Source organism: Metopolophium dirhodum, chromosome 1 (assembly GCF_019925205.1).
Source record: "Metopolophium dirhodum isolate CAU chromosome 1, ASM1992520v1, whole genome shotgun sequence".
Classification (NCBI taxonomy): domain Eukaryota; kingdom Metazoa; phylum Arthropoda; class Insecta; order Hemiptera; family Aphididae; genus Metopolophium; species Metopolophium dirhodum.
Genome location: NC_083560.1, coordinates 53965086 through 53986143, shown reverse-complemented (window position 1 = coordinate 53986143; position 21058 = coordinate 53965086). Strand labels below are relative to the sequence as shown.

At 27.3% G+C, this 21058-nt stretch overlaps 2 protein-coding genes across 6 annotated transcripts in view; one reads left to right on the top strand and one right to left on the bottom strand.

The window, feature by feature from the left end:
• LOC132934161 (potassium voltage-gated channel protein Shal) overlaps positions 1-21058 on the top strand; it is a 78742-nt gene that overhangs the window by 16275 nt on the left and 41409 nt on the right. The window lies entirely within an intron of this gene.
• On the bottom strand, positions 484-1755 carry LOC132936312 (uncharacterized). Its single transcript, XM_061003013.1, has 2 exons — positions 1172-1755; positions 484-1031 (listed from the first exon to the last, which is right to left on the bottom strand). Exons 1-2 carry the CDS (start codon positions 1564-1566, stop codon positions 1028-1030), a joined length of 399 nt encoding a protein of 132 aa, XP_060858996.1. The 5' UTR covers positions 1567-1755; the 3' UTR covers positions 484-1027.

The following is a 21058-nucleotide window of genomic DNA, read 5'->3' as shown; positions in this document are numbered from 1 at the left end:
TTATACCTACTTCTTTAAAGTTTTAACGCTATTTTACTATACCTATTTTATCAATTCAGCGATGGTTAATAAATAATGATTAAAAATAATGCATGTGTCATACATTGTAGCTATACAAAAAACTTACGTAATAGAATTTATAAAATAGCTATCGTGGACCGTAACATCTTTATAATTGTTACAATTGAATAACTATTAAAACATAATAACTTTTATAGATTAGGTAGAACTATGGAAGATATTATATTTACAGTCTATATAATATATGTGTAATAATTATGTAGTTATTTATTAAAATTGTTTCTTCATATGTTTAATAATTTAATAAACAAACTTAGGTATATGGTATAGGTGAGTAGGTACCTAATTTATAATAGGTTTTAAATTAATTTAACTTATGAAATTCAATATTTATTCTAAAAGTATTTTAATTTTTTCATCTGAAGTTTAGACTTTAAACTTAATTGTTGAAGTACACAGATATACAGAAGTTAAAAGGTAAATAATAATATAATCGGATATATATAATATAATAATAAGTATAATGATACGATGTACAATAGTGTTACGAGGCGTAATATAAATCAACGACTAACTATGTATACCCGGCTACACTACGCAGGACATATAATATGCTGTAGTATATAAAAATGTATAGTCAGCGTCTGATGAACTACAGTGTGAATATATTACTTATACACTACATTATATAGGGTGTTTTGTTTATAATTCCAACACTTTCCCTTAAACAATATACCCTTATACATCAATATTTATAACTCCTAACATCTCCCTTAGCTCATTGAACCGCGTTCGTGGAGTTGGTTTTGTCATAATGTCCGCAATCTGCTCCTTGCTGGATATGTACTCCAATGAAAACAATCCCTCATTGAACTTTTCTCTTATATAGTGGTAGCGAACATCTATGTGCTTCGTTCTTCTATGAAACTCTGGATTTTTTACGAGTTTAATCGCACTTTGATTGTCTCCATACATTGTTGGCACCGTTTTTGGCTGGTCCAGCAATTCACCTAAAAACAATTTTAACCAAGTTAATTCTTGTACTGCTTGACTTAAAGCTATGTACTCTGATTCAGTTGTGCTAAGGCTAACACACTGTTGACGACGTGAACTCCGTGCTATACTTCCAGATCCTAATGTAAATACTGACCCTGATGTTGATCTTCTTGTATCCAAGTCACCTGCATAGTCAGCATCACTGTATCCTTTTAACATGAGTTTTTGTCTAGAACTAAATACCAATCCAAAATTAATAGTTCCCTTTAAATATTTTAAAATTCGTTTCACTGCTGTCCAGTGTTGTTCCTTTGGATCCTCGATGTATCTACTAACTAGATTTACTGAAAAAGTTATGTCCGGTCTTGTAATCTGACTGAGATATAATAAGCTTCCGACTGCTTCACGATATGGGACTTTACTAGTTAAATTAGTATTTTGTTGCTTGTCATCTAATGAATGTTGAGGGTCTGCTGGTATTTGAACTGATTTTGCTTCAGTCATATTGAACTTCTCCAATACTCTTTTACAATACAACCCTTGGTGCATTACAATTGATCCATCAGATTTTCGCTCAATTTCTGTACCTAAAAATTGATTCAATTCTCCTTCGGTAATATTGAAATGTTGTCTCAAATATTCAATTAATGCATGTACATCCTGACTCGATGTAGCTGCAACTAGACCATCATCAACAAATATAGCGACGATTAATACTTTGTTATTTTCTCTATTAACAAAAACACAGGGATCTGCTTTTGTTTCTAATAGATTAAAGTTAAGAAGAAATGCTTTGAACTTTATGTTCCAACATCGTGGTGACTGCTGACTATTAAAACATAATAACTTTTATAGATTAGGTAGAACTATGGAAGATATTATATTTACAGTCTATATAATATATGTGTAATAATTATGTAGTTATTTATTAAAATTGTTTCTTCATATGTTTAATAATTTAATAAACAAACTTAGGTATATGGTATAGGTGAGTAGGTACCTAATTTATAATAGGTTTTAAATTAATTTAACTTATGAAATTCAATATTTATTCTAAAAGTATTTTAATTTTTTCATCTGAAGTTTAGACTTTAAACTTAATATTGAGATCATATTTTTATCTCAAACAACTTAACTAAACCAACAGTAAGGCTCGTATTTCCAAACTAAACGTGTGAAAGTTTTAATTTATTCCTTGGCAGGATAAGATTATATCTGACAAGGATAAGAGTTATAGTCTCGCATAAAAAATATTCGATTTATGCTAATATAAACTTGTGTAGAAACGAAATCTACGATAAAACCATGACATTTTTATTCTGTCGAACTCTGCTCGAACGTTATCATAATACCCAGAAATATATTTATCATTATTTTTTACCGAGTCAACATTAGAAAGTTTAATTGGCTCGGTAAAAAATAATGATAAATATATTTTTGGCCAGTCAAGCTACTAGTCAAGTTATAATTCATATAATAACAACTATTAATTACCAACCTAATATGAATTTGCTTGTATTTAAGAATTATTATAGAATGTTGGTATCGTCGGAATTTATATGTTTAATCAAATTCTTAACGTTGATGCGATATTATTTGCCATAATATGTTATTTTGATTCACATGAACTCAGTAAACCGAAAATTAAATTACCTATCAACAATTTTAATTATTATTTGTAATAACAATAATAAATAATTTAAGCATTTTGACTTATAAATTATAATAATTTACTATTAGTTATTACGCTAATAGAAACACAATCTTACATTCTAAGTAGCCAAATAGGTATATACTTTATAAATATTAGAAAAAAACCTTGTTTTAAATGTTTAATGACTCACATGACGTAGGTAATAAGGTAATTACAATACTGTAAATATTTGTGGAGCGTATGGCCAAGGCGTCAAAGCAAAGTAAAGACCAATTAAAAAAAAAACTATAATAATACAAATATATAAATTAACTGTTATTTACAAACTATAATAATATACTAATATAATTTGTTTAACCCATTGCAAGGTTTTAAATTTTCTTTTAAGTTTAAATTACATTTTTACTCTTATAATTTTACTTACCTACCTACTTCATATTATATCCGCAACACAATGTGTTATACCTTATACGTTATTAATTATTACTGTTACTTACAAATTACAATAATATTTGTTTTGTATATTGTATATATTTATAACTATTAACATTATTAATACTTGCATTAGCACACCGATGATAGAGAAGATAAATTACTTTTAAATTTGTAATAATAAACTTATACAATATGTTACTTTCAATGGCTTCAGGTCAAAATATAAATCCATGCAAATCGAATTTGTTTCCTCAAGCATTTTGACCTTAATAACGTAGCATATATTAGTGAACCATATGTATACTTTGTATAGATTTTTTTGCATGTTCAGTAAATTTCCGTATCTTTCAACAAGGATATGAATTTTTTTCTTTATGGGGTTTGATTTTACGTATATTCAGCATATAATTATCACTTAATTGTTACTTGAAGTTAAATTGATCCCCCGCTTACATTTAAAGTAAATATGTTAAATTGTAGTATTTGAATTAAATTACCCACATTCACAGTGGTATTTAACAATAGCTCGTAAATTAATTATAAATTGTAATTTATAAATTTTAATTATTGGTAACTAATTATTTTTCAAAGGCACATCTATTATTTACAAATAACAAACGGTTTAACTTATTTCTATATTTTATTAACCTATCAATAAGTACCAATTAATTATTAGTTACGATGTACCATATACAAATTATTATGCAAACTATTAAAATTTATATCATTAATTCATGCCGGTATTTCTAAATATAAAGACAAGATTTTGTTGCATTTAATTATAATTACGCGTACCTACTTTTTTCATTACCTACTACAATAGTGTAATTTTACGGCTACCCGTGTAAGATGTGGACCTACCCACTGCTGTAATGGGGAAATAACTTTTGGTAACCTTAATTCTTTTTGTATAATTTTTCCTTTTATAACTTATTTGATTATTATATTATATTATATTCTGATTTAGCTATATGTATAGTTAAATCAAATCGTAATGATATTTTTGTTTAGTCAACAAAATATAATTTTAATAGGAAGTACAATGAACCTAAGTAGGTACATATAAATAGTAAATAGTAGCTATATTAAATAAAAATTACACAATCGATTTTTTAATATACCTATTTTACTTTAAACCTTTAAAAAATGTATTATATTTTTATATTTCATGTTATGAGTCATATAGTAGTATTTGTTAGGTTTATGACGATATAATTTAAATTATAATTCTTATTAATTAGGATATGATCAATTTTTAAATTAGGTAGACTTATTTTTAAAAAGCTACCTAATCTTGCAAAATGTATAAAAAAGGATAGACCAACTTGACCTTTTACCATAAGTGATGAAGCCGATTAAAACCAATATAAATTAGGAACGTATTATCTACAAACATTGTTATATATTGTTATGTTGGGTAATAGTAGCTTAAGAAAACATCGTAAAATAATATGCCGATAGGTTTATTGTTTTAACTCCCCTCATGTGTTATCATAATATTAGCTTTGCACGCTTTGTGCGTTGGTCACTAAATATTGATGAAAGACGTAAACAACTATCAATATCAATATCAATTTTGATTAAAAGACCATTTATAATTTGACATTTATTATATTTTTATATTAATTCTATTAAAATAAATTAAATAATATAATATAATAAATTTAATATTTTTAAATAAACTTTATACCTACTTAGGTACTATTGAATATTTATAATTAAAAACATAACCCATTGTCCTCAGAAAATAATGGTATAGATTAAATTACTATTAAAGGTTGTCGGTTGTAATATACCTATTAAAAATTAAAATATATTAATTTCAATTATATTCATGTTGGTGGAGCAAAAATAAACAACTAAAAAGTGATAGAATTACTACATTTTCCAATTATTAGTTGCAATTAATTAATAAACACAACAAAAAAATATACAAACTTCTCATATTGTTTCCTTATATTTATTTCCAATGTCTAAAAAACACATCGACACATCAGAAATACGAGTAATTATACTTACTTAATACAAGTGACCGAATTCTGTCATGGACGTTTTCAAAAAATCATTACGTGATACTTACAAACAACACCAAACTATTTCGATTCGCTCACTTAAAATTTAAAATATTTTATATTTTTACTTAAATATATAGTATACTAGCTGATCCCGCGCACTTTGTTGCCCGTAAAAAATGATAACTCTTTAAAAAACGAGAGTGTGTGAGCCCACCATTACACTCTGGGGAAGTAAAACTTCTTTCATTAGTATTGGGGCCCGTGAAATTATAAGTGAATTAGGGAGAGAGTGAGAAAAATCAATACAATAATAATAAACGTGCATGCCGCCGCCCCCGACATGCATAACTTTGCAAAATAAATAAACAAATGTGTCGTTTCATTTTACCTGTTGTTTAATTTTTCGTTACGATTTTTTTTCCACCCACACCTCAAGAAGAAGTTTTACTTCAAAAGTTGTGATTGTTCAACTCCTTTTGGGTGTAACTTGATGCAGTAAGTGCAACTCAGACATCCTAGTAGGTAATCCGACTATGTCGAATCGCGGACAATATGCCACAGCATATCAAGTAAGCAACGAAACGCCGATGAGCGGAAATTCGATTTGATGCATGCTTGTACCAGTTGTACCTGATCTGCCCGATATAACCAATGGCAACCAATAAAATAATAAATACTAATTTCTACTAATTATTTCTCCTATAAACAAAAATGTCCATCGTGAATCTCGAAATTCCTATTTGAGCACCTCCTCGGGTTGGACCTACCTGGTCCAATTGTGAATCTAAACTTTCCTCTTGAATCACTCTATCAATTAAAAAAAACCGCATCAAAATCCGTTGCGTAGTTTTTAAGATCTAAACATACGGACAAACAGCGGGACTTTGTTTTATACTATGTTAAGATAATTTGCAAGCCGACAAGCGACCGAGATATCATTTGATTATTTTAATATTATTTAGTATAAATTGTTATTTATGAATGAGCAATGAGTATAATATTTGTCCATTTTTACATATTTTATTGTTACCAGGTACCTACCTACTTAGTTTGCAAATATATTCTTACAATTAACTGTTCTAAACTGGGGATGTAAATTATTCTGATTTATTCGTATATATTTTGCTAGGGTGACATTTGTCAAAGATTATACACGTTTCTATAATGTAATTACTAACTTTGTCTAACTGGTCGTATGTTCCAAATCGACACAATCATATGTTCATGTTAGAGTTAAACTTAATTTGCAATGGTATGTTAATAGTACTTCTTCTGAATCTTGTAATCATCGATTTATCATATTATATTCCAATAAAGACTCCCACCTGATTTATTCTTTTAATCTTTCGGGTCAGTATAATATTTTGAATTATTTGAATTCTTCTTTTCAGATTGTTAATGGGTTGAACATATTTTTGTTTTTCGTTATTCCGTTATTCGTAAGAATCGCGTTGGTCCAGATAATGGAATATCGATATTGATCCTTGAATTTAAATCAGCATACCTAGTTTTTTAGACTGTTTTATGTAAATAATTATAAATTGGTTTAAGTTATCAAAATTAGCCACGATTTGTTTAAATAAATATGATATGAAACATGTAAATTAAAATATGGAGGTAACAGTTTTAAAATTTGTTAACAATTTAAAATAACCAATTAAATTATTTGATTCATAGTACGTCGTTCTTTATAACTTTATCTTTAGAGTAATTCAAAATTCAAGATGTTTGAATGCATACATAATAATATATTTTGATAAATCAATGAATGTAGCAACTCCTAAAAGTACCTATCTATATTTCTTATCGAAATGTAGTTCATTACAAGACACAAGTTTAATATGTTATCATGCTAAAATATAAACTCTTGCATGAGTAAATTTAATATTTAAAATACTAAGATACGGTATTAAATATTAATTACGATTTTAATGACTTATATTTAAAACATATTATATTTCCTGCTCAAATTAAGTAATTTTGAACCAAAAGATTTAGTATAAATTTAATAGGTATTTAAATAAATCGATTTAAGTCATTTAATAATACTATTTTATTTTCCGGTTTCAAATTTCAACTTTAGGTCGTACTATATTTAAAACAAGTTGGGATCTATATATAATATAGGTACCAATCAAATATTGAGAATCTATTGTATTTTCAATTGCTTTTTGTAAAAATAGGCAGGTACTATACAGGTAACTTTCAAAGTTTGTAATTCAGCATAATAGTGTCTATTCTGTGAAAAACTCAACGCTCATAACCGTTTTAAAATTTGTTAACATCAAATACAATACAACCACTACTGTGATCCACTTAAACCAGCTATTGTTTGATTAAACACCAGATTTAATATCTGTGTGATTAATATAATATATTAAACTATAGTTTATAATAATTAAATATATTATTCAGCATTTCTGTGTTTTTATAAAAACGCATAAAGTATAATAATTATTTTGAACAATGTATTTTATAATATTTAAATAAACAAAAAATATATTACGAGTAATTATTCTAAAAGAAAAATGTTATCTAATAGGTAATTAACAATAATAAAAATTTTATAATATATAAAAAACCTACCTAATACATAGTTATTGACTATAGTTACTAATAGGTACTATACTGAACTACTGAAGTCTGAAGAGACATTTAAATTGTTTTCGTGAAGAATGGTATAAGTATAATTCTGGCAATAAGCTTTTTGAGCATTCAATATCTGTGTATGTGAGATATCCACAGCCACGTCTATTGCACTCGTGGTTCTGAAGTTTGGTACACAGGTAATCCTATAACCAAGGATGAGCACCAATTTTATAAATTTTGCATTTAAAAGAGGGGCTCACACAGGGATTTGTTGGCTCACGAAAAACGAACATATTTTCGTTCGTTTAGGGTTGGCATTAGTCACATAAAATAAAATAGTTATTATAATATTGTATTTAATTGTAGACCTGCATATTATTATTATATTCAGTCAAAACTACCCAAATTACTGTGTTAAAAGTATATTGTGTAGGTTACATTTAATGGAGTTTAAGACAAGGTAAATCCACTGGAATTGTTTAATTTGTAACGGTCAACGCCGTGTAGGATCAGTAAGTTATATACTATGATAATACATATAGACTATGGAGCATAGAAATACATTAAACAAATACAATACCTATAGTATATTATATACTATAGGTATTGTAATTTCAAGCTTTTTTTAAAAGTTTGATTTTTTTTTTTCATATTTTTAACACATCCTTTATAATTATAGACCACAGTAAAAATATTTGTATATTATTAAATATTCATGTTTATTACTAAATCATGGATCTTCACCTTGACTAGAGTCTTAGTATACTCTCAAAAAAAATATTGGGAACACCTCTGACTTCTGAGTATATACTATACTCCATTATAAATAAACATATATAACTTTTCAATTTCATATAACACTGCGTCACTGCCCAAATAATGTTCTATAGAGAGGCTCACCTACAGCACAATGATGATATATAAATCGATAGTCGTCGATACCTATTCTTGTTAGACGTTGATTGAGCGATATTCTTTATACGGTTTCAAAATATAGATATAGAGGATTTTGATTTAGGTTTAGATTTATTGGTGGAGGCACAATTATCACATGTGTACAGTCAACATAATCAATCGACCATGACATCAAGAAATCCAGTTTCTCCGTAAAAACACTCATTAAATTAGTTACAATATATAGGTTTTAAGATATATTTTATCTGTAGAAAATTACTTTAAATAAATGTACTACTCGTTACGAATTTAGATAAGCTTATGAATGTCTGAAAACTAAATCCACGTTCGAAAAACTTTGAGTCGATTGAACACATATAAAAGCTTAACTTGAGTAACACAATAAGAAAATGTTGGCTTTCATTTTTCACAACGTTCTTAACGCATAATGTTATTTATTACGAATATTGGTATTGGTTAGAATGTCTAACTAAATGTTTTAAATTGCTAAAATGCATGCAATTTCTGAATAAATATATTCTTAAACACTTTTAATCGACACACGCATAATATATTTGAACACAATTAATTTTACTTTTTAGTAAATAAATATTGTAATTTCAAAAAGTTGAACCACTGAAACCTTAAACACTTAAAAACATTAATTTGTTTTATTTCATTCCACAATAATGTTCACACTCAAAAGCGAGTAGCGACCATACTAAATTATTATTGTTCGGTTCACTTATATAGATGTAATCGTTCTTCAAAACACTCTTGTGAAATAATGCATACACATATAAATTATCAACATTTCAAATTAATAACATGATGAATAATGACCGATTTGATAATAGTTAACTCATTTTACCATACTTGCAACTTACACAATATAATAATTCAAAGTTCATGATTTGATTAATTATACGTGGCTGATTACAAGGATCCTAAAATATTTTATCAATAATAAAAACTTTAAAACATTTAATTTTCAAATTACTACGATCAATTTACTTTAATTCTATTTATACCTATATGTATACAGTTCTAAACTTATGTGTAGTAAAATAATTTACTGTTAACACTTAATAAATGATAAATATATTATATATTATATACATTATACATTGATACGCACATTTATGTTATAAGAAAAAAAAGTTAAGACGATTTGTCTTGTTTAGTTATAAATAATATATATACAAAATACCTCTTAGGAATGATTATTTTGTAAACACTATAAGTAGGTATTTTAAAAAGTCTTATAACACTTTACAATCTTTTCTTCTTAAAACATGTACTTACCTAAAACTGTTTAAAATGTGTCCTTATTTTTGTCATTGGTTTAGTGATTTAATTTGTTGATCAATTCTGATGTACCTAAATGATAACTTATACTTTTAATTACCTAATCTAAAATAAAATATTATTCTAAAGAAGTTTTTACTTACAATTAAAAATTGCCGCATTATTGCTCATTAATCACTATTTATCTAACATTGAAATGTTTATACAAATAGTATTTCAATATTTAGTATTTGAAGTTTGTACATAAAAATGTTTTATTTCAGATATTAAAATTAGGTAAAAATGTAGGCTTTCATTAACAAAACAAAAGTATATAAATTGATTTCTTGTGGGTTAAAAATTAACATACCTTAAATTTTCTAAATTGTATGAATACATGAATATTATTGTTAAAATAATCATTACCTATGTCTATATATCTATATAATATATATTTACTTATAAATAATTATCGATTTTAAACAAAGAACGATGTCAAATACAATATTAATTATAAGTAGGTAGGTATACCCACTAAAAACGCAAACTTTAAAAAAGGGGTTGAATGTATATTGCGTAATGTGTAAGCATGTAATTTGCATTTTAAAACATTCAAAATATGAGATTGTACAGTTATAGTTTTATACCAGGTATTAAATAATATCAAATTTGGGAGCACAGTTTAAATAATATATTTAAGATCAGTATTTATTTAAGGATTTCCTAAAAATCTGTATTTCTTAACAAAGTAGTATAAATTAACAAGTAAATAAAAACATTTTTTATAAAATGTTTAAAATGTTCTCCAATTGTTTTAATTATAAAAATATGTAAATTATGATTAGTACAAGTTAAAGAACCATAGTAAAAAAAAATCTAGTAATTATAGCTAATAACTTCTGAAATTAAAACAAAAAAATACCAAATAAAAAAAAAAAAAATGAAAAACAACATTTAACGTTAAAAATGTAAATTAGCAATGTATTTTACCTAACTTTAAATGTTGTACAACATTTTAATATTAGTATGTATCTATATTAAACAATTTTAAGTGATACCAATATAATTTGTAATTTTTTATGTGATGACAATTTCGTTACAGCTTAATCTTTATAGAAATAAGAAATCTATTGAAAATAGTGCTTATTTTATTTTCATCTAATACCGACATTTTGATATATTGTAGAAAAAATATGACAAATATAAACACAACATAATAGTATGGTCATAAATAATAAATAATAAATGCTTAACTATAATAGTTGTAATATTCCAACCACCATATGAAGCCAAATGCGGTTGGATTTGCTAACCACCGGGGGGGAGGAAAATCTTTCTATTTGATTATACCAAACTAAATTACATACTATGTATAGTTCAGTACAAAACAAAAATGAGTATATACAGAGTGATCTATAATTTTTATAAACAAGCTATTTATTTTAAATTTTGTTATTTACTTTTTATTTTTTGAATCTTTTGTTAATAATTTTTATTCTATTTTCCATAATGTGATAAAGCTTTTTGGAATATCCTTTAGGCGTTCTAATATAGTTCTCTTCTGTTTTTTTATGGTAATTGATAACAGAAGTTTTATGTTTGAAATCTAGATAAATAATAATTTTCTTCAATTTGCTTTGTAGGTATAATGTGTACATTAAATAGGTAACAAATCATTAATCAATGATATATTAATAAACCCTATCTAAAGTTCATACAAGATAAGTAAAGAGGGGCAATGTAAAAATAGACAAGGCAATGTCATGTGGACCCTTCCCTATACGGCTATACCACCCGCTATTATACAAATTTAAAATTACCATAATTAATTTATTCGTCTTTTGATTAAAGCTAATGTTAATGACATTATTCCAGAAGTATAAATAAATATGTAGGCATTTATATGATAAAAAATTATTCTAAAAACGTTGTTTAAAAAAAACTATTCTTCGTGTACCTTCTTTGTTGAAAATTAAATAGATAAAATTTGAGCAAGTATCTTATTCGAATTATTTCAAATACACATACAACACTCAATTTTTTTTATATAAATCCCATTATTTGTATTCCACTTTTTTAAATGAGTGATGAGATTTTCAAGTGTCTAGCATTGATAATTTTCAAATTTAACAAAAAAAACTAAAATAAGTATGTATTAGGTATGTATTAGGAGTGTCGTAAGTTGGAGCATTTTTCATGGTTCTCACCGAGTTTTCCTTAGGGAAGTACGCATTATACGAAAACGAGATAAAATCAAAAAATTGCCTTCTTAAAGTACAATCCACATCCAATTCGCTACCGGGAACACGATAAGAATGAGAGCCGAGAGGTAATCAATCCAATGCATTTTTCGGTTAGAATCCATAACCGTAGGCACATGAAAATACAAATAAAAAACACATTATTTCAAAACTAATACATTCCTCGTTTTTACTTAGAATCTAAAATATCATACAATATATTTCAATGTTCATATATCTAAGTGAACTTTTTAGATTGGTTAAGTTTATTAAAAAGTATTATAAACATTATAGTACAAAATTATAATATGATGGTGAAAAAATATTATATAATATACAATTCTGCACCATCAACTAAAAAGATATAAATATATATTTAATTAAATTTTTTTTAAATTTTATAGTAGATCCAATTTAATTTTAGTTGTATATGCATTCCTATGTACTTTCTGTGTATAAACTAGTTGCCCCCGCCATGTGTTGAAAGTTTAGTATAGACTTACGTATTTGCATTTCACATTAAAAATAATTGGTCAATTATCATTTATCATTCAAAATCGTATTATTAACAAAATAATTATTCCAATGTTATTAATAAATAAAATAAATTATGTACAGATATGTTTTGTTAGAGTAGGGAACTTCCCCTCTCCTTTAAAAGTCGTAAGTCTCGGCTGGCGTGTAACAAATTAATTTAGATACGTGATACGTCTTAATATTTATAATATTATATTATAATAAAGCGACTGTCTATTGACTGTGCAACGACTATAGTCTGCAACTGCAGCTACTATAACAATATAATAATTTAGGTGTTACAACATTACAAAGTAAGTAACACACGATATAGATCGATAATTTAGATATAGAGCAAGAATTCGTCACAGTATCACACATTCACACTGTACCTATTAAACTATATATACCTACGCACTTGTGGATGCGAAAAAAATAATAAAAAGTGAAAACTTCAAAAAGATGCGATCGAGAATAGAGTTTCATAAGGCTGACCGACGGGAAATATGAATATCACGGTTAAATGCACTATGCGAATAGCGAGCACCGTTAACAATACGGTAATGGTAAAAGCGCTATTCCACCCGAATTAGGTTAGATTATTAGTTAATTAGATGACCTATAATCATTGTGCCGCGTAAGTCGTTTATCGTTTATCATAGTCTTGGTAATCTGAGTTTGGTATTGGTCACAGTTGATTAACATGAGTTATTAGTAGACGCTGTAACCACAGATCGATCGAGTTAATTCAACTTAATGGTAACCTGTGGTATTAATAAGTAACATAAATTGACCAATCAGAGAGTAAGTACCGTTTCACACGGTTACGTGAACACGGCAAAGGTGGAATAGCGTCTTTACTATTAGACCAGACCACGTGGTTGTAGAATCTCGCGGAATTTCACCAATAAATGTGTCGGTGAAAACTTCCCGAACGCGTCGGTCCTTGAATTCCATAAATAATATTACGTATAATATATTCCATAATAACTGTAAAATACTCATGTTCTAACCTTGTAACCCATCATGACCCTCCGTACTTCAGAAACCACGGTAAGTTTGGTATACGGTATAGTGTATACCCAAAGTGTGTACCTATGTGACCACGATATTTTCCGATAATTAGTCGTCAGTTGTCACAATTTATTTAATCTGCGTTCGTATCGATGTCTCACACTCTAACGACGATTTTCGGTCGAACAGTTCTTGTGTTTTTGTCCATGAATGCTTATGTATATAACAATACATTATCGTGCAGTGCGAAACTATTTCGGTGAAACAAGTCTTCATTGGGTCTTCATAATATAATCTCCAACCACCCGATATCCGAAGATTAGATACATATACACCGAGCAGCTCTTATAAAGTAAGTCATCTATATACTGCAGTGCTAAGCCAAAAAGGTGCATCCAATTTGAGTCATAATGATTTTATTGGATATAAGGATTATAACAGTTGCATATAACAGTTCTCTATCAATTTCATAATCTGAAATGTCATATTTCCACTTTATTCTAGACTAACATACATGTTTAAAATAGCAATAGAACTAGCTATAGACAATAGCAATAGAACTTTGTAAAAGTAAAAGCATTTTCATAGAAAACTTGAATAAATAGTAAAAAAGGGTATTTACGTGAAATTTGCTTATTTTTACATTAATTTAAAATATAGTTTATCCATATTATGTTCTGGTATAAATAATAATTTATAATAATTTATTAAATTGAAGAAAACGGGCAGTAGCCTAATTTTTAATAACAGATAATAAACTTAAATTAAATCTAACAGGTTAATACACAAAATAAAATAGATATAAAAGAGATAGAATAGATCTACATAAAGAGATTCAAATTATCTCAATTCAGAAGAATGGTACCGATTTAATAAACGCCTGGCAGTTATGTTTAATATCGTCACAGATATAATTTTCAAATAAGTTCAGGATAAGTTTCATGTTATTGTTGAGTTACAGGCCACCGGGCCTAAAACCCTCTTGGCATGTTGTCTATGGCCGATAACATTATTTAAAACTAATTTTTCAAATAAATTTTTCCTATTTGCATTAGTTTTGATCTGAGTCGGTAGCTTAGAAAACTGTTTTTGTCACCTTTTTATCGACTGGAGTAATGAAATTTATGTTCCAAATAGATGGAAAAAACACCTCCCACAAGAAATTTAGCGTATAACAATAAAACTGGGTAAGCTATAGAATTTTCACAATTTGCAAGAAGATATCCGAATAATTCATCTAGGCCTGGATATTTTGATTTTATTTATAGCACAAGAACACTAAGATACGACAATAATTATTTTAGAAAGGTAATTAAAAACTGGAAATACGCGTTCCTCAGCATTTATACATTAATATTATTATTTATGATTTACCTTTGTAATCCAACGATCGTGTCTATACTACCTCATTTAGGTAGATTAACAATTTGAGTAATATTTATTTTGTTTTAATTTAAAAATATTAATCGTGGATACTTAAAACTTTTAAAGTAGATAGTATATTATTATATTTTATACGTACAAAGACATCTTCAAATGCATTGATTTTGTCAAGATTTAATTCAACTTACTTTATTAGTAATTGTAAAAATAATTACTTTTATAGCAATAATATCGATACATTATTACTAATTTTCAAAATTCAAATTCTTATTAGGAATTATTGAAAATACACTCCACCAACAACAAAAGCCTTCAGTTCCAGTATACTTTTCCCGATCCATACGGAATACGAAAACGCGTGTTTCTTTGAACAATTCAGGGGCGTACCCAGAAATTCTTTAAAAGGGTCCAACATTTTTACCGGTGATTTGCACCTTAAGAATTTCAAATTCTGCCAATAAATGGGGGTCCCCTTGGGTACGCCCATGCAAACAGTTTATTGTATCTATAGTGTTTATCAACGCTTTATTGTTGAAATTATGAAATTATCCAACGAGAACCTATCATTCTTGAACCATACCTTAGTTTTTATGTATTTCAATGTTAATGTTAAATACTTAAATCTATGTAATGATGCTAATCCATTCGAACGTTGTAAATATCTTCCCCAAGTCATCCAGTTTTGAAATATAAATTAATAAATAAATATTGACTATATTATACAGCGTGTATACTGAGTATCTAACCATAATAAAATGGTAACTACCTACGCTTCCTTGCAGTGTTCTCCACGAAAAAAGTCAAGGTGGCTGTTATACTCTAGCTCAGTGGTTCCTAATCTTTTTGATGTGGCAACCCACTATTAGACACTTATTCAGCTAAGTGACCAATAAAAAAGTTTCTAGTGGTACTAAAATTTTATAATAATTGAATTTTTTAATCTTATAACTATATACTTGAGACCCGTCAAAAAAATTGAATGAACAAAATATTTTTAAATTTGGGAAATACTTCTCTAGCTGCTTGGCTTAATTCAAAACTCATCCTCATAGAATGCATATCGAGGTGTATGCAAAAATGTATTATTTTCGCAGAACTATGGGGGAAAGAAAGTAGTGAGTTTTATTTTTTAAATTTCATTTTTCATCGGCACTCAATACATTCATTTTTTTTTTTTACATTTTTCGCCGGAATGATGGGATGAACCCTAAAGTACAAGTTATTTAGATTATAAAGACAGAACAAGTATGAAAAATTACAATAAATTAGTTTTTATAAGACTCGGCGGAAGTCGCGGGATAAATCGATAAAAAGCGATCGTGTGACGAGTCGGCCCAGAGCAGTAAACCGGAGAGCCAAGGTGGACTTAATGAATTGGCGTTTTGCGTTCCCCCATTCGACGAGAGTTGTGCGGATTGGCAATTTGTGTGCGCATCGCATCATCGTGTTACTGCCGCTTGAACCGTAACAGAATTATTAATGTTGAAAACGCTAATCACAATACCCAATACGGTCGAAACACATTGTTAAAATGCTTGCGGCAGAGTAATAAGTACCAATTAAAATATACGAGATGAAACCATATTTATTGTTTTTTTTTTTTTTACCATAAATAAAAAAACATAACAGCAAATGCCTGTCGATTTGGCTTACATTTTTTCGGGGCCAAAATAAAAATGAAATGTCGCTTTACGCACCAGTATTCAGCATTGGATTTCAATCTCAATCGCATTATTATGCACCTATATTACAGGGATTATTGCGCGGTAAGCTGTGTTTTTTTTTATCATTTTATTGTTTCGGGACGAAAAATGCGATTCCGATCAAACGAAAAAACATAAATTCTCATATTTTAGACGACTTGTATTTGTTCATATTTATGTATAGAATTTATTGGTTTTTATTTTTTCGTATTTACAGATTAATAAATTCCAGTGTAGTGTTAGATTTTATAATTGTCACAGTAATTGAATCATACATTTTGGCTTATGGCCGTACTTTTACTATCCTACAAAATCCGTTTCAATTTTTTTGAAATAAACTACCAACAAGTTATAATTTTAAAAAAATTTCACCGAATTCATTATTCCGACGTCTAATTACTACCATTTTTCAAACTGAATTCCAATTAATAGGTTTTTTTATTTAAAAATATATATTATAAGTAGCTATTGACTCGTGGAAATCCGGTACATTTAAAATATTTAATCAGTATAGAGGTAATTATTTTCTGTATAAAATATATAGTTCTGTTGTATAATTTTTTTTATTAGAAAATGTGTTTGAAATGTTTTAAATTTTCTACTTATTCAGTAAGTACTTGTGAATTGAGTACTAAAAATTATTTTTTTAATTATCGAAGTAGTTTTCCTAAACGTTAAAGTTAAAACTAATGAAAAATTGTAAAAAAAAATTATTAAATTTACGGCACCATATCCGTTTTTAACAAAATTGATTTGGGTATAGTTTCAAAAATGAACTATCCTAAAAACATGAAACTTTCACCAGTTATTAGTTTATTTGAATATTATATTGTAATATCAAATCATAAATCAACATTTTCATGAAAGTTAGAATACCGTCGATCATTATTTTATTTATGATGATGATTTTTTTTTTAAATTTCATTTAATAACATTTATGGCTTTGGATAATATTAAGACTTAATCTTTTGATTTAATGGTTCTATAGTTTATTGAATTAATGTTAAAAAACATCAATCATATTTTTTTTTATTCTATTATAATATATTATAAACTTACCATAAATACTATAGTTAACCAAGCACCACTTATAACCATATTTTTCGATGATTTATGTAAAATGATAATTTTAAATACACCATTTCAATCTACACTGATGTAATCATATTTCGATGAGTTTCCAACACTTGCAGATCAATTTTAGATTGTATGCGACGCGAGGAATATAATGGTTTTGCAATGATGTATTGATGTTTTTTTTTGTCAGACGTCACGCCTGAGAAGTGGGAACAGAAAATTTGCTCAAACTTCAAAACTGAGAGAGTCACTGTAAAAAATATAATCTCGTTGGTACTTTTGTAGTGAAAAATATGAAATTCACAGAAACACCTAGTTGGAGAAACGAGGTTATTTACGCAACACCTGTTTTTCGACAAAATCGATCTAATGCTTTTTTGTTATATTTGATTCAGAAACTTATCATCAGGGTTGGGATTTTATAGCATTTGCATATTTCTTATGAGATGCTTAAAAAAGAGCAGAGTAAGATAAAAATGTGTTTCGTGATAGGTATAGAGAACTGAAATTACAAATTTTATTTTGCTTTTTTTGAACTTTTTGAGACTTTTTTGCATTTTTACCTGTTTTTGAATCAAAATCGGCCATATTTTATGAAATTATATTTTAGTAAACGTGTTTTTAGATTTTTGTCAGTCAAATTATTATGATAATTTCGTATTAGGTATTTGGTTCTAATTTTTGTTATCTGCTGATTTTGTTGGGTTTTTTTTTGTCGATTTCTACTGCGATTATTAATCACCGATTATCAACGAACGAGCGGTGCATGCGTTGTATAGTCAATTCATTTGGATTCTGATCAGAGTGGCTAAATTATTTCAAATCTTAAGTAACTACCTATAATAATTTGTAAGTGATTAAAAAATTATTAATTAATAAATTTCATTTTTTTGCATATTTTGTTGTATTTATTGCATATTTAGCGATATTTAAGGTAATATTATAGTGCATATTTATGCAATTTTAAGTGCTATAAAATCCCAACCCTTCTTATCATCATGGCAGTAGACTTTAATTTATCCGCAATTAATTAAAATATAATTTTCTATGTATTATGACGATAACTATTATTATTCTCAAAGTATTTTAAATATTTTATATATTTTAATTTAATTTATTTATTTACATTTTAAATTGTCCAATTTTTAGGGGTTTGAGTTTAAATTTTAACTAAATTTGATCTATTTTAGTTATTGTGTTGTAATTAAAAAATATTAAGTGTATAGAGACTTGAAAAATTGACCACTATGTAGGTATCTGGTATATATAATATTCTGTACTCAACGACATTTTCTAAATATTTAGACTAATACATTTTAAGATATTTATACCACCAACTTTTTCACATTATTCTACGGTATGTTGGTATTGATTTAAAATGTAGTGTAGACGGCTTGTTATCAAAAATTAATTCAACCTACCAAATTAAGAAAATACAAAATAATATAATATATTATATTATAACATTAACTATACTTAAAAATAGATGCTAATACATTCATCTCCTTCGCTTAGAATTACTTTTTCGTATACAACGATTTAAACATATAAATTCATAAATTTAATACATACATTACCTACAAAGATATTATGTGTAACACTCTGAACAAACAAACACTAAACAAACTATACAACAAATGCGCCTGTTCTCCAGTTTTTCTGCATATTTATGTAGTACGGCGTAATGGATAGGCAAAAGTGGTACATTACTATATATATATTACTACAGTAGTTGTGGTACGACAAAATTAACTTCATCATATAAATATTTTTATTTAACAAGGCAGCGGAGTTGTGCGAATATTTAAAAACTGATTTTAGATTCTAAGCGAAGCGATGAATGTATTGATTTTACAATGATGTGTGTTTTTTTTTTGTGTCGGTCATCACCTTTTAGGACAGTAAAAGTGCTTGGATTTTCTTCAACAGTAACTTTTCTGATAGGAAAGTGAATCTAGTTGGTACTTTGAGGGGTCAAATTTCTCAGTGGTTTTCAAACGCGAAGTAAAAAACAAAAGAAAAATTAAGGAAAAACGGGAATTTTTACGTAAAATCTGTTTTCGAGAAAATCGATTTTGGTTTTTGGTGCAACTCTAAAACAAATGACCGTAGGTACATGAAATTTTGACTGAATGTTTATATTAGCATTTCTTATACACCGTAACATTTTCTAAATATTTTGACTTATATTGAGCTGTTTACGGACATTTTCAGCATTTTATTTATAAGCATTTAAAGTTCAAATATTGACAAAATACGAAAAAATCACAAAAATTAGCAAATTATTTTGAGTTGATAAATCATAAAAATTTTTATTTTTACACCTAAGAATTGAAAATGTAATACAAGATTATCCATAAGTTTTTCTACCTTTATCAAAAAAAAAATGTCAAATGGTCAAATGGCAAATGGTGAATTTTAAAAACGGGAATACATTTTTAACATCTACTCAGATCATCTTAGATACTAGCTAATATTTTTTGGTTGCCGTTAAGTGCAACCAACGTGTAAAAGATTCAAACAAAATAAGTTAATTTAGTACAGTTAATTGTATTAAAATCATTATTTAATTTACTCGTCTTTGGATAGTTAAATTATGTAGAATAAAGATTCAACATTTATAATTTGACCGTCAAAAAACTAAGCAAGACAGACACTAAAAAGGTATTATTATATTTCAAATAGTTAGTTGTATCTATTAAAAATAAATAAATTATAAATATTTGCGATTATTTGTGTTTGAAAAAATGTTCGTTCAAAACAAAGTAACTCGTGTTTTTTTTTTAATTTAATCGAAATTTACACTTTTTATTCCACTTTTTGTTCATGATATTAATTAAAAACACAGCGTACTGCGTAGGTATATATAGTGTATACTCAACGAATAACGATGTGTAAGATACACGGCTCTATTTATCATACGCAAACACTGTACATATATACATTATGTTTATAAAAAAATAAAATTAAAATAGGGTACGTTTATAATATTTAAAAATTGTGGATTTTAAACGAGCGCGTAACTATATGGGCCAGTACACTAACGAAAGTATACCCATGTACATATATAGGTATATACCGTGGTGTGTGTGTGTATATATATATATACTTACATATAGGTGTATAGCCATATAATACAGCTACCTACAATCCGTGTAATATAATATATACAACCGTATACCACGCGTATATAAGTCGTTAGCTGTACAACGATCCGCGACGATCCGTCGTAAT

Coding starts and splice junctions, on each gene's coding strand:
- LOC132936312 (XM_061003013.1), bottom strand. CDS start 1,566: ATGCACCAAGGGTTGTATTGTAAAAGAGTATTGGAGAAGTTCAATATG.